This window comes from Bos mutus, chromosome 11, assembly GCF_027580195.1.
Source record: "Bos mutus isolate GX-2022 chromosome 11, NWIPB_WYAK_1.1, whole genome shotgun sequence".
In the NCBI taxonomy this organism is placed as follows: Eukaryota; Metazoa; Chordata; class Mammalia; order Artiodactyla; family Bovidae; genus Bos; species Bos mutus.
Window position 1 is genome coordinate 57,424,793 of NC_091627.1, and position 16,527 is coordinate 57,441,319.

Below are 16,527 nucleotides of genomic sequence, written 5' to 3' on the forward strand. Positions count from 1 at the left end.
TGTGGGTTTCTCATTGCAGTGGCTTCTCTTGTTGCGGAGCATGGGCTCTAGGGCCTTTGGGTTTCAGTAGTTGCCGCTCCTGGGCTCTAGAGCACAGGCTCGATAGTTGTGACACACAAGCTTAGTTGTTCTGTGGCATGTGGGATCTTCCTGGATCAGGGATTGAGCCCGTGTCTCCAGCATTAGCAGGTGGATTCTTTACCACCAAGCCACCCGGGAAGCCCCTTATTTTTTAAAATTACTTTTTGCTGGAAATGTTAGCTGAGACATGCAGTGTTCCTAGGCAGAGCATTTAGAAATCTAAATCCCCCCCTCCTCCCACCCTCCTACCCCACTATCATCGGCATTTCTCTTCCATGGCCCTGTTGTAGTCTGGAAGGGAGGGGTGGGGGAGGGTAGAGGAACTAAATTGCTCTTCCTTCTCCTGTGGTTCTGCAAGTTCTATTTGTCTTTTGTCTGCCACTGTCCTTCTGGAATTTAGCAGAGCCTCTGGGTCTTAGCAGTCCTGAGGGGGTGAGCATCTCTCACCGTGTCGCGTGGCTGGATACAGTCAGTGTCACAGGACAGGGCCTGTGGCTTTCCTTCCCCTCCTGGACAATGGCCCTCTCTGTCTTTGGGCCTCCCTCCTCCCCACCAGGTCCCACCATCACTGTTACTCTCTCCAGTGCCCAGTGCATCTTGGTTTGGGGGGAGGGTTCTTGTCATCTCTGCCCTGTTTGGGGGAAGAAGTCTGGAAGGGGCGGGGTTGGGAGACAGGATTGGGGACTAGTACTGGCCAATCCAGTTCTAGAAGCATGCTCTGAAAACTAGGAAGGGAGGAAAGCACTGAAGAGCCCATGGGGGGGCAGTCTTGGTCACCATCATGTCCATCCTCTCCCTTCTCGGTCCACTCCTAGACTCAAGGTCCAAGCAACTGGGGTGAGTGGGACCTATATCTTCCAGGGTGAGGGTGGGGTCTGCTCACAGGGGCCTCAACCTGGGAGAGGGAAGTCAACACCCCCTTCCTCAAGAGGGGCCACATTTGAGATGTTGGGTTGGTATGAGGCCAGGTAGAGAACTGGTTGGTGTTGGCTTCTGTGCAGCAGTTAAAGGAGAGGGTGAAGATGGACAGATTCAGCTCAGGAAGGCTCTGGACAGACAGACACGCCAGCCTCCCTCATCTTCCAACTGAGGAAGCTCATCCTATCAGGGCAGGGCTGCCATGGCCCATGCAGTGAAGGGGAAATAAAAGGCTAGGGCTAGCACCTTCCCCACTGGAGTCTGTCTTATTGAGGTGAAATTCACAAAACATACAATCAACCCTTTTAAATGTACAATCTGAGCTTCCCTGGTGGTTCAGATGGTAAAGAATTTGCCTGCAATGCAGGAGACCTGGGTTTGATCAGTGGATCAGGAAGATCCCCTGGAGAAAGGAATGGCTAACCACTCTGGTGTTTTGGCCTGGAGAATCCCACAAAGGAGCTTGGTGAGCTACAGTCCATGGGGTCGAAAAGAATCAGACACAGACCGTGCAACTATCACACACACAAATGTACAATCCAGTGTCAGGCAGTGCATTCATGATACTTATTGTGAATAAACTTTATTCAGTTTCAGAACTTTGGAGGGGTGGGGGTCGGTTTTTGGTTATGGGTGAGTTGCACTCACTAAGGTGGCAGGGACACTGGCCGGGCTCTTCTCTGCATCTCCAGTCCCCTAGCACAGCTCGGGACAATGGCGCTCCTTCGAGCGCCTGTTGAATGAACAAATGATGCCTCTCCAGGTGAACTCCAGGTGAACTCTTCTGCCTGATTTGGATGCAGTTCCAGAGAGGACCCGTTGAGCCCGCGTTCCCGAGCCCACTCCACTCTGACCATTTCATACACAGGACTCCTGAGGTGTAGATCTGACACCAGGCTGATTAGGTGGAGCCCCCACTTCACGATGCAGGGGAATCCTCCCAAGCCGGGCGCCGCCAGCCCCTCGAGAGGCGCTGTGCCCGGATCCCGGGAGCCATAGCCGGCAGCTTTCGATTTGACCCGGTCTCCGTTGCCGCTCAGAGGAGGCGCGCCCCCCGCCCTCTCCGGGCAGGCCCCGCCCCGCCCTCCGCTTCCTCCCGGGCCCCTGGCACTGCGGCCACTTGGGCAGAAGAGCTGGAGCGGGCGAGGCGGCTGCGGCGATGGTGAGGGCCCGGGGCAGGGCAGGGGACAGAGGGCGAGCGTGAGGGTGCGGGGCGGCAGTCCGAAGTCCAAGGGCGGGGGCGTCCTTCACGACCCGCGCCCGTTCCCCGGCGAGGTGACGACGGCCGGCCGGGAGCCAGGACCCGTCCGGACCCTTCGCTCCCCGCGTGCATCCCGGGAGGGAAAGTACGGAGCTGCCGGTCCTGGCTGCCCCGCGCCCAGTGAGTGAGCGGGACTTGCCGGAGCCGAGCAGTTACGCATTGGCTTTCGGAGTGAGACTCCGTGCTGATGTCCTGGTGGCGGCCACTTACACGCTCTGTGACCCCGGGGCAAGTCACTTAGCCTCCCTGAACCTCTTTTTCCGCATGGTGAAGTGGGGTCAGAAGTACCTGCCTGGCTGGGTCCTTAGGAGGTTGAAGGAGATACAATGGCAGAGATCTGTCTGGCGCTCAGAACCTGCTCCTGAGAAGTGGTGGGTAATATGATGACCTCTGCAGCCCTTCCTGGGGCGGTGAGGAGCCAAGTCTGGCCCAGGAGTTGGAAACCTGAGCAGATGGGGTGGTAGAGGCCAGGCCAGTCCTGTGGCAGGGTGTTGGAGGGCAAACTCCTTCTCCTGGGGAAAGAGAAAGGAAGATGTTTACAATAAAATTTCCACGGAAGTTATTAGTGGGGCATAGCTTGACTCCCTTCTAAGCCTTACCTAAGGGACACATTCTTGAGTTGAGTCATCCCCTACTCTGTGCTGTAGACTCTGGCCTCTGTCCCTGCTTGTCATTTCCAAGGCAAAGGTGTCAGAAGCAGGTGGTGTCAGTCGCTTCTCCCCTTCTCTGGAACTCACAGGAAGTTGTGTCCAGCAGGAAGCAGGCTTAGTGCCTTAAAATTCTGCCATGCAGGGACTGCCCTGGTGGTCCAGCAGTTATGACTCTGACCTCCCAATGCAGGGGGCATAGATTTGATCCCTGATCAAGGAACTAAGATCCTTGCATGGTGCAGCCAAAAAAAAAAAAAAAGATCCTGCCATGGAGAAGCAGCAGAGGTGTGATGGATGTGGTCTGGCTAGGGGTTGAGATGCCAAGATGGCCTCATCTCCAGGGAACTGGAGGCAGGAAGAGGAAGCCGGGCAGGAAGGTAGCAATGAGCTCTAAAGCTGGGCCAGGAAACCGAGGGAGGCCTGGAGAATGGGACAGAGCCTGGAGCCCATTTCCCAGCATGCAGAGCAAGGAATCAGGCAGGGTTAGGATGGGCTTGCAGCTGGCCCTTAGCACTTGGTGAGAAGAGGAAACTCCTGAAGTGAAGGCTGAGGATGGGATCATTTATTGGGGAGTACTGGAAAACTCTGGGACTCTCACAGGTTCATCTCAGGCAAGTAGTAGATCTGAGCCTGAGACTTGATCTTTCTCCCAACCGTCTCCTGGCCCCTTCCCTTCTGTGTTTTCTCTCACTCCTGCCCCTTTGTCCACCCTCGCACTTTCCCTTTCTTCTTCCCATCTGATCCTTCCCTACCTGGTCCTTCTTCCTTTCCCTTCTTCTCCTTTTTTTTTTTCTTTAATGTTTATTTATTTATTTTTTGCTGCTCTGGGTCTTTGTTGCTGTGCTCAGGCTTTTCTCTAACTGGGGAAAGCAGGGGCTACTCTCTAGTTGTGGTGCACAGGCTTCTCATTGTGGTGGCTTCTCTTGTTGTGGAGCATGGGCTCTAGGGTGTGTGGGGTTCAGTAGTTGGGGTGCATGGGCTTGGTTGCTCTGAGGCATGAGGAATCCTCCCAGAGCAGGGACTGAATCCGTGTCTCAACCACTGGACCACCAGGGAGGTCCTTTTCTTTTCTTTGCTGATTCATTCAGTTAATAAGTGTTTCTTGGGCATTTCCCTTGCTAGTCATGGGAATAATACAGGGAATAATAGAGTAGGAACGAAATAGTGATGGGAAAGGTAGAAACTGAGTGGGGAATGACTTGATTCATTCATCTTGTAGATGGTCCTCACTTATGCACTGTGCAAACAGTTCGGGTTTTTGAGCCACGGGCCTTCCTCATTTGCACATAAATTGAGTTGGCAGCATCAAAGGGAGAAGGCAATGGCACCCCACTCCAGTACTGTTGCCCGGAAAATCCCATGGATGGAGGAGCCTGGTAGGCTGCAGTCCACGGTGTCGCTAAGAGTCAGACACGACTGAGCGACTTCACTTTCACTTTCCACTTTCATGGATTGGAGAAGGAAATGGCAACCCACTCCAGTGTTCTTGCCTGGAGAATCCCATGGATGGAGAAGCCTGGTAGGCTCCAGTCCATGGGGTCGCACAGAGTCGGACACGACTGAAGTGACTTAGCAGCAGCAGTGGCAGCAGCATCAAAAGGTCTGATGTGTCTTTAGCCAGTCAGCTAAAGCATTTGACCTCCCTTTACCACCATCCAGTTTAACACAACGGTTAAGAATGTGATCCTTGGAGTCTAAGTCGGTTCAACTCCCAGATCTTCTATTCACTGACTCTGTGACCTTGGATGGGTGATTTAACCCCTCTGAGCCTCGGTTTCTTATAAAACTGGGATAGGGTTACTTTTCTCAGTGTTATGTTGTGAGGCTTTAACGAGATAAAGTGAGCAGTCAGCTAGCAGCTCAGTGCTTAGCTCAGAGTATGTGCCCATTGATTGGGAGCTGTTATTACTGTCAAGATGTAAAACCTTCTCAACAGCCTGCAATGCCTGATGGAAATGCACTAGATGTAAGTTATCAAAGGCCCATGTCAAGTTCTATATATAGGTTAGAAACAATTATGTGCACAAGTTGGCCATAGGGAAGAGCTTGCTTGGCTGTGTATTTTGTAAAAAGATTTGAGTTTTATTAAAAAAAAAATTTTAGATTCATTTATTTATTATTTTATTTTATTATTTATTAAAAAAAAATTTTTGAGCATGGTGGGTCTTTGTTGCTTCACGCAGGCTACTCTCTAGTTGCGGCATGTGGGCTTCTCATTGCAGTGGCTTCTCTAGGCGTGTGGGCTTCGGTAGTTGCGGCAAAGAGGATTTATTAACCACAAGTATTGTGTGGTTCCTGGGATCTGACAGCTAAAAAAAAAAAAAACTAGGGAAAATTGGGCTATAGCAATATATGAAGTGTTAGTCCCTCAGCTGTGTCTGACTCCTTGAGACCCTATGGACTAAATCCCACCAGGCTCCTCTGTCATGGAATTCTTCAGGTAAGAATAGTGGAGTGGGTTGCCATTCCCTTCTCCAGGTGACCTTATAACAATAATAATGGCTGTTATTTATTGAGCATTCAGGAATTGTTCTAGGCATTTTATTTCTAATACATCACATGCCTTAGCTAATGTGGGAAATGTTATTGTTACCACTTTATAGATGAGGAAGGGAGGGTCAGAAAGGTCATGTCCCCAGTCGCTCAGCTGTTGAGCAGCAGAGGCAGGGTTTGAAGGTGCTGGCGGCTATAATGCAGGGTGCAGCTCTTAAGCTCTGAGCTCAGGTGTGAACTGACCCAGGAAGGAGTTGATACCCCAGGTCACTGCCTGGGTGGGTCTCTCTAAGGATGACAACCGTGACAGCTGGCCTAGGGTTTCGTAAGCACTAACCAAGAAAAAGGGCAGACAGGAACGTTTGAACGGGAGGTTTTTTGAGAGCTTTGTTTTTCCAAGGAACCAGCTGTTTCTGGCCGGAAAAACCTGAGGGGAGATTTGAGAAATGAAGGAGGCATATTCTGCACACAGGAAAACGGTCTGTCAATTTCCTTTGTAACTACTACCCTCTGTCCCTCAACCCCACCCTGCCCGCCACTCTTGGAGGTGCCTCTCACACTTCCTTCCTTTCTCTCTCACCCTCCCTCTCTCTCCTTCCACCCTCCCCCAGCCTCCAGACATCTCCACATACCCTTGCTGATGGCACTTCTACATGCCTTCCAGTGGCTTCTGGCCTGAGTTATCTCACTTTCGTCCGTGCCAGTCTACCACCAACACAGAAATTCTCCTCCAGGCTCAGAAACCTACACTAGTTCTTGGTCCATCCATCTCTCCCTTTGGGAGAGCATCCTTGTTTTTTTTTTTTGGCTACCTCACTCTGCATGTGAAATCCTAGTTCCCAGACCAGGAATCAAACCTGTGTCCCCTGCAGTGGAAGCGTCAAGTCTTAACCACTAAACCAGCAGGGAAGTCCCACTTCTTGACTTTTTGGTGCTTTCTCAGGCCCCACCCTGCCCCTCCACCCTTACCTCTGTCTGGAGTATGTTTCTGTCTGCGTGTGGCAGGAGTGTCCAAGCTCCACCTTATCTGGTCCATCTCGGTTCTCAGGAATCACTTGTCTGTCGGCAACTCCAACACTCTCTATTTGTATCTCATGGTGTGAAGTCATCACTCTCCTCTGATTGTACCATATACATCTCTTTCCCCCAGCCTATAGCCATCTTTTCAAGAACAGCCCCAACTCATTCAAAAATATTTTCCATGCATCCACTGTGTGCCAAGTGTTATGCTGAGTTCTGTGTGGCAGGAAGCCTGCCCTCTGGTCTCTTATCTCCTTTTAAATCCCGCAGTTCTTTATTTTAATCACTGCCGACAGAGACTCATGCATATAGTGTCCTTTCTGCTCTGCTTGAGAGACGCCAAGGAGGCCCAGAGACTTGAACCTCGGGCCTGTGTGTTCCCTGGAGTGAATGTGTTCTTTCAGGCCTGAGCCCATCTAGGCTCCAGACAGGCCTGACTTTGCCACTGGGGGATGGAGAATGCAGCTTACAGTGGGAGGCACAGCCAGCTCTCCAGAAGAATGTGACCCAACATCACCCCACGCTGGAGAATAAGATAACAACAGCTGTAGCATTTAGAATAGGAAAAAAAATGACGTGCAGCGTTCCAGTTTCTAGCAGTGGTTCTCTCTCTCTTTTTTTTTTTTTTTTTAATAGTTTTTATTTATTCATTTATTTTTCTTTTGGCTGCACTGGGTCTTCGTAGCTGTGTGTGGGCTTTCTCTAGTTGCCAAGAGTTGGGGCTACTCTTGAGTTGTGCTGTGTGGGCTTTTCATTGCAGTGGCTTGTCTTATTGCGTAGCACAGGCTCTAGGGCACATGGGCTTCAGTACTTATGGCTCATGGGCTCTAGAGCGCAGGCTCAGGAGTTGCCCCGGGGCATATGGGATCTTCTTGGACCAGGGATTGAACTCGTGTCTGCTGCATCAGCAGTCAGATCCTTTACCAGTGAACCACAAGGGAAGCCCTGGTTCTCATTTTTGAATCCTTCCCAGGTTTTTGCCTTGGACCATTTGAATGTGAGAGACTCCAAGTAACGGAGTGTAAGTCGCTCAACTGTGTCCAACTCTTTGCGACCCCATGGACTGTACAGTCCATGGAATTCTCCAGGCCAGAATACTGGAGTGGGTAACCATTCCCTTCTCCAGGGGATCTTCCCAACCCAGGGATCGAACCCAGGTCTCCTGCATTGCAGGCAGATTCTTTACCAGCTGAGCCACAGGGGAAGCCCAAGTAACGGAGACTTGCTGATTATTCATATAGTCGTAATAATAGTGGTGATGGTGGTTGACTCAGGAAAAGATAGAGATGAGTACAACTTCTCAGCTTTCTTCATGATATTTCCTCATTCCCCAACTATGGCTTCCCCCAGTCCGAATGTACCCTTCTATTGTGGTTTGCTGGCCCCCCTTTCGAAACAGGCTGCTTTTCTAGCTCATGAGTAAATATTGACCTACTTGGGTTTCAGATGCCTGCCCCCTCGAAACTCCTGCTGGGTTAGAGAAATACACTGGGGTAACAAACTTGAGCATCAGAGTTGCATTTGGATAAGTTATAATTGGCCCACTCACTGACTCCCTGTGATGGTCAGCATTGTGCGCTGGCCTCCTGGGTCCCCAGGCTGGTGGCAGACAAAGGCAGGACACTGGCCCCTGCCCTCCACGTAGGAGCTTGTGGTCCAGTTGGGGAGAGAGGACTCATATACTGGGAATGCTTGGAGGTTATGTGCAAGGCAGCTGCGAGGATCCTGTATGGGGATTCTGAGTAGGAGGTGGCCCTCTGTGACCACCAGATCCCTTTCCTTTTTCTGGTTTTAAGTGGAATTCAGTCAAATGCTGAAATGTCTGCTGCAGACAATGGGCAATATAGTCTGGCAGGAGTGTGAGCTTGGCCTGTGCTCTGTGGGGAGGAGATGAGAACAGGGTTGGGCTCTGGGGGACTGGGCTGGGAGAGGAGGGAGTTGCTGTGGTTTGTTAATCCGCTGGGATTCATCTCCTCCTGGCAGCGTGTCTCTGGACTCCAGCCTCCTGCCATGGGTCTCTGCCGGTGCATGTATCTGAAGCCGACTTTCTTCCTTGCTTGTGACCCATGCTTTCTTCCTCTTCCTGACCTCTCCCCCAGCTTGGACCCTGCATCTCCCTTCCCAGTCCTCTGAAATGAACCGGGTTCTTTTGTCAGATGAGGCTGCTGCCCAGGCTGGGAAATCCAAGAGCTGAATCCCAGAGAAGACCTCGGCTATAGCTGAAAAGCTGGAGGCCAGAGACCAGGAAGGCCAAGGCTCCCAGGCAGACAGGGAGTCAACTCTGAGCATTGATGCGGAGCAGGGTCAGGCCAGGAGGCAGAACTGGCCTGACCAGTCAGAGGCTGGGGAAGGGAGGAAGGGAGATCTAATCTGAGTGTGTGTCTATGGGGTTAGCAGAGGCTATATGAGATGTGGTGGTCCAAAATGACCTCTCTAGCTCTGTGGGCTGGATCTCCTCCCTGTCTGGCTATGGCCAAGTAGCTCAGTTGCTTGTTCTTCTGCACCTCTTTAGGCCAGTGGGAAATCCCAAGGCAGGTGCACACTGAGTTGAGGCCATCCTAGAACAGGTGGGGCTTCCCTGATGGCTCAGACAGTAAAGAATCTGCCAGCAGTACAGGAGACTCAGGTTCAATCCCTGGGTGGGGAAGATCCCCTAGAGAAGAGAATGGCAACCCATTCCAGTATTCTTGCCCGGAGAATTCCATGGACAGAGGAGCCTGGCGGTCTGTAGTCCACGGGGTCACAAAGAGTCAGACACGACTGATTGACTTTCACTTCACTTCACTTCAAACACGTGAGCCGAGTGTCTGCTTTGTGGGAGGGTGGGCAGGTCCTGAGAAGGTCTCATCCTGGGGCACCTTAGACGAAGCTGAGATGCTGGAAGTCAAGGCTGACCTAGAACCTGCCTTCTTGGGCATTGTAGGGGGGAACCAAAGGTGAGCCATACACCCCAAGAGACCAGCCCTTCATTCAGCACATATCAGACCCTTATGTGAATAATGCTGTTATAATGCTGTTCCCCTTACTCATACACTGCGCGCGCACGCGCGCACACACACACACACACACACTGGGGGCAAGGAGGCCTCTGGGTCTCATGGCCAAATGAGGGCCACGTGGGGGCATCACGTAGCCCTGACCTTGGGCTTGGTGCCCAGGCAGGGAAAGAGTTGGAGCGATGCCAGCGGCAGGCGGATGAGGTGACAGAAATCATGCTCAACAACTTCGACAAGGTCCTGGAGCGTGACGGGAAGCTGGCGGAGCTGGAGCAGCGTTCAGACCAACTCCTGGACATGGTGTGAGGCCTGGGGAAGCAGAGAGGGAGAGGGAGAGGCTAGGAGGGACCCTCGGAGGGAGCACTCAGACTGTGTCCAGGGCTCTCCCGGCCATGGGTGGGGCCTGACGCTTACCCAAAGGCCAGTGTGGGTTTCTTGAGGGCCCCCTAGCCCAGCTGGCAATGGGTGGGGAGGCCTCATGAAGGATGAAGGCCTTGGTTTGAAGCTGTGGATCGTCCTAAAAGGTTGAAGACTGGCATTGTTAACTGGGAGTGAACCCTCAGGGCTGTGAGTCAAGGACTACACCAGTGTCTAGACCAGGAGTCAGGCTGGGAGGGTCCCGAGACAGGCTTTGTGGAGAAAGGGAGCTGACAGGTTGGGGAGGCTGAGCAAGGAGATAAGGAGACCCCTTGTGGGGATGGGGTTGGTAGGAGGTGGTCTGGGGCTCTGGGGAAACCCCTAACTCCCACCCTGTGTCTGGGGGGTATCTGCAGAGCTCAGCCTTCAGCAAGACAACCAAGACTCTGGCCCAGAAGAAGCGCTGGGAGAATGCCCGGTGCCGGATCTACATGGGGCTGGCAGTGGGCATTGCCCTGCTCATCCTCCTGATTGTGTTGCTGGTCATCTTTCTCCCACAAAGCAGCAAGGGCAGCAGCGCCCCACAGGTCCAGGATGCAGGCCCTGCCTCGGGGCCTGGGGAATGACCCAGCAGGGCCTGGAAAAGAGGCTGAAGAGCCACACTGGCCACTTCTGGTCTTCAGAGAACCCTGGAGTTTGCTCCCCTCTGAGCCACCCCAGTGAACATGGAGGGCAGCCTCAATGTGTGCACCTTGGTTACTTCCTATCATACCACAGACTGGCCCTTGAGGGCAACCTGCTGCACTGGCCATGCCAAGCCAGCCCCACCTGGAGCTTAGTAAAAACCACTGTTTGTGTAAAAACTGGTGTATGTGTGTGTGTGTTTGAGGGCTTCCCAGGTGGTGCGGTAAAGAGCCCGCCAGCCAATGCAGGAGACAAAAGAGATGCGGGTTTGATCCCAGGGTTGGGAAGAATCCCTGGAGGAGGGCACAGCAACCCACTCCAGTATTCTTGCCTGGAGAATCTCATGGACAGAGGAGTCTGGCGGGCTACAGTCCATGGGGTCACAGAGTCTGACATGACTGAAGCGACTTAGATGTGTGTGTTTGAAGATCCTCAGATTGGTTCATCCTGCTCTGCCTCCACCCCCATGGCTACTTAGAAAACAGAAAGTTCCAAAGGACTTCAGCCCTGGGAGGTGACATCTTCTCCCTTCCTCATTGATCCAATCTTACAGACAGATCCCTCTAGGGTGCAGGTGTAAAGATATAACAGCCCCCAAACCAGAACCTTCAACTGGTGCCCTCTAAGTCTGTCTTCCTAAGGATGAAATCTGTTATTCTTCTGAGTTTGGGGCTCTTCAGAGGACCCACAGGATGACAAAGAGGAAGGCACTCCCATGATCTTTATCTCACAAGGCTCTCATCTTCAGAGAGGCTCTTCCCCCTTGGGTACCTCCTCTAGTTTCTGCCCCCAAGTTCTTCCTCAGGCTCTACACCAGATTACAGATGCGGCATGCGTGTATTTTCAGTTGTTCAGTTGTGTCTGACTCTTTGCTACCTCATGGACTCCTCGGTCCATGGGATTTTTCCCCTGAAAGAATACTGGAGTGTGTTGCCATTTCCTACACCGTGGGATCTTTTCCCAACCCAGGGATTGAACCCAAGTCCCCTGCATCTCCTACATTGGCAGGCGGATTCTTTACCACTGGGAAGCCCATACGTATGTAGCAGGTGGCAGGAAAAGGGAAGGGCTTTTTCCTATGTGATGCTGTAAGGTGCAGAGTCACAAAGGATGGCCTGGAGTTTGCCCTATGGGAAAGAATTCGGGCTTTTCAAAGCTCTAGGACTGCACAGGGCCAGGGAGGCAGTGTCTTCAGGACACCAGGAAAGAACATTGGGTAAAGGCCAAGTAAGAAGGAAAGGTCCTACCAAGACCTGGGAAGCAGGGCAGCCACTGCTTGAGCTGCTGCTGCTGCTGTTGCTAAGTCGCTTCAGTCGTGTCCGACTCTGTGCGACCCCGTAGATGGCAGCCCACCAGGCTCCCCCGTCCCTGGGATTCTCCAGGCAAGAACACTGGAGTGGGTTGCCATTTCCTTCTCCAATGCATGAAAGTGAAAAGTGAAAGTGAAATCGCTCACTTGTGTCCGACTCCTAGCGATCCCGTGGACTGCAGCCGACCAGGCTCCTCCGTCCATGGGATTTTCCAGGCAAGAGTACTGGAGTGGGGTGCCATTGCCTTCTCCTACTTAACTGCATCTCAAACTCAAGTGTAGGTGGGAAGAGGAACTCAGGGTTAAGTGTATAACAGAAGCAGTTCCTTGTTAGGGGGAGTGAGGGCTACTGAAAAAGAAACAAGAACAAACCCTCCAGTTGTATGGAACTGTACCCTCACATGGAGAAGGCAATGGCACCCCCAGTCCAGTACTCCTGCCTGGAAAATCCCATGGACAGAGGAGCCTGGTGGGCTGCAGTCCACGGGGTCGCTAAGAGTCGGACACGACTGAGTGACTTCACTTTCACTTTTCACTTTCATGCATTAGAGAAGGAAATGGCAACCCACTTCAGTGTTCTTGCCTGGAGAATCCCAGGGACGGGAGAGCCTGGTGGGCTGCCATCTATGGGGTCACACAGAGTCAGACACGACTGAAGTGACTTAGCAGCAGCAGTACCTTCACAGTGCATGTTACTTCTTCTAGGCTCACCACCATCAGCCTTTCCTGGGAAAGATGGAGGGAAGCCCCGAGTATTGCACTTAGGCCTACAACACTGCTTAGAGGTCCTGTGGAATCGGACTTGGGTTCTTACATATGTAAAAAGCAATAATGATACTTCTTGTTGTTCAGTCACTAAGTTGTATCCGACTCTTTGCGACCCCATGGACTGCAGCATGCCAGGCCCCGCAGTCCTCCATTATTTCCCAGTGTTTGCCCAAATACATGTTCACTGAGTTGGTGATACTATCTAACCATCTCATCCTCTGCCACCTTCTTCTCCTCCTCCTGCCTTCAATCTTTCCTAGCATCAGTCTTTTCCAATGAGTCAGCTCTTTGAATCAGGAGGCCAAAGTATTGGAGTTTCAGCAACCAGGCCTTCCAATGAATATTCAGGGTTGATTTCCTTTAGAACTGACTGGTTTAATCTCCATGCAGTCCAAGGGACTCTCAAGAGCCTTCTCCAGCACCACAATTCAAAAGCATCAGTTCTTTGGCACTCAGCCTTCTTTATGGTCCAACTCTCATAGCCATACATGACTACTGGAAAAACCATAGCTTTGACTATAATGATACTAGCTCCTGGATAATTGTGAGGAGTATTTATATTTATACCCTGTGTACAATATAAGTGTAATGATTCTAGTTGCCAAATAAATGATAGCTAGCAGCCAAATCATTTAGTACACACACACACACACCCCCAGGCCTAGATCAGTTAAATTTGATCTTTGAGACTAAACAACATGTGGAGTTTTTTTTTGTTGTTGTTGTTTTCCCTAAAGCTGCAACCTCTCCTTTCCTCCTCCAAGAGATTCATGGGTGCCAGAGATGCAAACTACTTATTAAATTCAAGCCACTAATTTTACAGAAGCTAGGGGAAACGCTGAGCAATGGGCTAAAAGATCACACAGACAGGTAGTTCCCTGAGCTGGTAAGGCCTCTGCTCGGGTGGGGGAGTTTACCCCACCTTTTATTATTGTGCCTAACACGGCAGAACTGAATAGGAAAGTTTTGTTTGTTTTGCGGGAGTCGAGGCGGCGTCAAGTGTCTAGTCCTGAACCGACTAGAGCGCAGCGGGTGCTGAAGTGCCCGGCGAGGATGCAGCAGAGCAGTGAGAAGCCCCGACTCCAGGCTTCCCTAGGCTCGCAGAACCTTGACCCCTGAGTCAGCGCCTCCCTCTTTCTGAGAGGCCTGTAAGATCTGACCTGCCGAGACCCTCTGAGCCACAGAGCAGATGGAGGACCCCTATAGCTCAAACAGTTGGCTTCTCAAGATTATGCGACCCACTCACGTCTCCCAGAAACCTACCCTAGACGAGGGGTCCAAGAAGACCGTTTTCTGACCCACCTCGGGCCCTGCCATTGGCTTTAACCCTTGGTCACCTGACTTATTCGAGCCAATAAGAGGTGACAAAATGAATACTTCCTCTTCCTATGTGGCGAAAGAGCCACTGTGCCCGCGTTTCGGGGACTCTGATTGGTCGCCCTCCCTCAACTCGCTAGTTTATTGGCCAGCGCGGCGAGACTGAAGTACGGCCGGGGTCTGAGGGCTGTGTCAGACAGCCGGGCTGCCATGGCGTCCTATTTCGATGAACACGACTGCGAGCCGTTGGATCGCGAACGGGATCCTCGAACAAACATGCTGCTGGAGCTTGCAAGGTGGGTGTGCGGGGCTGGGAGGTAGGGCCCACACAGCAGGTGTCTGGGCTGAGGCTGGCTGGAGAACGCGGATTATATGGGGCAGCAGTTTCTGGGTAAAACAGATAAATAATCTGCGGAGTTAATTCCGCAGTGAGATTCGGGGGGAAGTCGATAATTTCGGTCGTCCCTGGACGGACCAGGGCAAGGGAATCCTGGAAAAAGCGATCTGGAGTGTGGAAGAGGGGGTGTCCGGACTGGAGGGCAGTAGGCTTTAGGAGGTACTGAAGTAGGCGGGTCATGGGGGCAGGGTAGAGGCCATGTGACTATGAGTAGGTATATCCGTTAGGCACTTCAAGCACGGAAGCTACACTGCACTTGGAGTCTGGCTTTATCGGGTCATTTCTGAGTGGCGAATAATTTCTCTCTCTTGTGTAAAACTGAAATAAACAGCCTGCAGGCTTGGGGTTGTCTGATGGCCTGGGGTTGTTTGATAGCTGCTGTAAGCCATTTCCCACTGTGCTTTTTATCTAGTGAGCACTACTCAGGGGTAGCTATTAATATGACTAGTCGGGCAGAGTATTTGTCTGTTAATGTTTAGTGGATTATGGGGGCAAAGATTCTTTGGTTCTGACCTTGCATCCTTCTTCCCAGGTCCCTTTTCAATAGGATGGACTTTGAAGACTTGGGGTTGGTAGTAGATTGGGATCACCACCTGCCTCCACCCGCTGCCAAGACTGCAGTTGAGAACCTTCCCAGGACAGTCATCAGGGGCTCTCAGGCTGGTGAGAACACAAAGTCTTTCCACTAATTCTTTGGGGCAGGTCTGCCAGACCGACCAACTCTGGAAGCCAGATTACAGTCTGGCCCTTCAGTTTTCCAGGTCAGGCTGGGGCAGGTGTGTCCTTCAGGAGTGGGAGCTGGGAGGTAGGGCCTGTGGCAGCTCTCCTGATTAGCACTCCCTCCTCAAGAGCTCAAGTGCCCCGTGTGTCTTTTGGAATTTGAGGAGGAGGAGACCGCCATTGAGATGCCTTGCCATCACCTCTTCCATTCCAACTGCATTCTGCCTTGGCTGAGCAAGGTACTGTTTCCTTTCTCCCAGCCCTCACCCTGCCTTGGGCCTAGTCCTCAAGCCTCTTCTGTTGATGAACCTTTGGGGTGGGGTGTGGGATCAGAGACGGGAGAGGGTAAGGGTAGGGAATTGGGAGCTGGGGATGGTTGTTTTGAGCTTATGAAAACCAGAGGGGCTGGTACACTGCACTGCTTTTCTCAGACCAATTCCTGCCCTCTGTGCCGCCATGAGCTGCCCACTGATGATGACACTTATGAGGAGCACAAGCGAGATAAGGTAGGGGGCTGGGCAAGTGGAGGGGGTGGTCACAGGGCTCCCTGAGTCCCTGTTCCTGATGCCCTCATTCCCCACCTTAGGAGGCCTGAGTAGGCTCACACTCCGTGAGTCTGGCCACCTTCCCAGTGACTGTGGTGAGGGGCAAGGGCCTTGGCAATGTTCCTGCCCAAATGCTAGGGGCCTGAAAACAGTGAGCCAGCCCCACGACGGCTGCCCTATCCCTTCACCTGCAGGCCTTTGGGGATGGCCCCCGACCAGTGTGCACTCTTTGCTTCAGGCTCGCAAGCAGCAGCAGAAGCACCGCCTCGAGAACCTCCATGGAGCCATGTACACATGAGGCGGCTAGGGCTGGACACTGGTCCTCTGCAACATGTTCCTCTTGCATCTTGAGTTCTCATTAAAGGTTTCTTCATTTATCCTGCTGCTGCATTGCTCTCAGGCCTGGGCAGGGGCTCCTGCCTGGATCTTCCATTGGATCTCTACTGGGATGGGGTCCTAAACTGTGGAAGGTCCCAGGCTGGGTATCCCTCCCTACCAAGCCTGCTGGCCTGAGGATAATAGGGCCCAGGTCAAGAACCTGGCTACCAGACCAGCCCCAGCCTGGGCCTACGTGTCTGTGGTTGGAAGACAAAATGTGTCAGGCAGGGCACCTAGTAGTGACTTAAATATGGTAACCAAAAACTAGCTAACATTTCTCCCTTCCCACTGCAATCTTTAGTCAGTGTTAGATCCCCAGGGCTTTCTTTAGCTTCATTGCAGATTGCTTCTAACATTTTCAAGTTATTCTCAAGTTATCCTCTGTACTCCGTCCTTCGTCATATCCCTTAGTCTGGAATCAGTCTTCAAGCCAGACAATTGAGCAGGGTGAAAAAAAGTGAAAGTGTTAGTTGCTCAGTCATATCTGACTCTGCGACCCCATGGACTATAGCCCACCAGGCTCCTCTGTCCATGAATTCTCTAGGCAAGAATATTGGAGTGGGTAGCCATTCCCTTCTCCAGGGGATCTTTCCAGCCCGGGGACTGAACTGGGGTCTCCTGCACTGCAGGCAG

The 16,527-nt window shown here is 52.1% G+C and overlaps 2 protein-coding genes across 3 annotated transcripts; both read left to right on the top strand.

Annotated features, from left to right (window-relative positions):
• The first annotated feature begins 2,016 nt into the window (after window positions 1-2,016).
• Window positions 2,017-10,653, top strand: VAMP5 (vesicle associated membrane protein 5). Its single transcript, XM_005891672.3, has 3 exons — window positions 2,017-2,161; window positions 9,582-9,719; window positions 10,193-10,653. Exons 1-3 carry the CDS (start codon window positions 2,159-2,161, stop codon window positions 10,400-10,402), a joined length of 351 nt encoding a protein of 116 aa, XP_005891734.3. The 5' UTR covers window positions 2,017-2,158; the 3' UTR covers window positions 10,403-10,653.
• A 3,341-nt stretch (window positions 10,654-13,994) lies between these two features.
• On the top strand, window positions 13,995-15,893 carry RNF181 (ring finger protein 181). Of its 2 annotated transcripts, none has more exons than XM_014476977.2 (5): window positions 13,995-14,150; window positions 14,784-14,914; window positions 15,101-15,210; window positions 15,403-15,477; window positions 15,711-15,893. In XM_014476977.2, the coding sequence occupies exons 1-5, from the start codon at window positions 14,065-14,067 to the stop codon at window positions 15,876-15,878; spliced, it is 570 nt and encodes a 189-aa protein (XP_014332463.2). In that variant the 5' UTR covers window positions 13,995-14,064; the 3' UTR covers window positions 15,879-15,893. The 2 variants fall into 2 exon arrangements, with proteins under 2 accessions (XP_014332463.2, XP_005891733.1); XM_005891671.3 differs by having other exon boundaries at window positions 15,755-15,893.
• The last annotated feature ends 634 nt before the right edge of the window (window positions 15,894-16,527 follow it).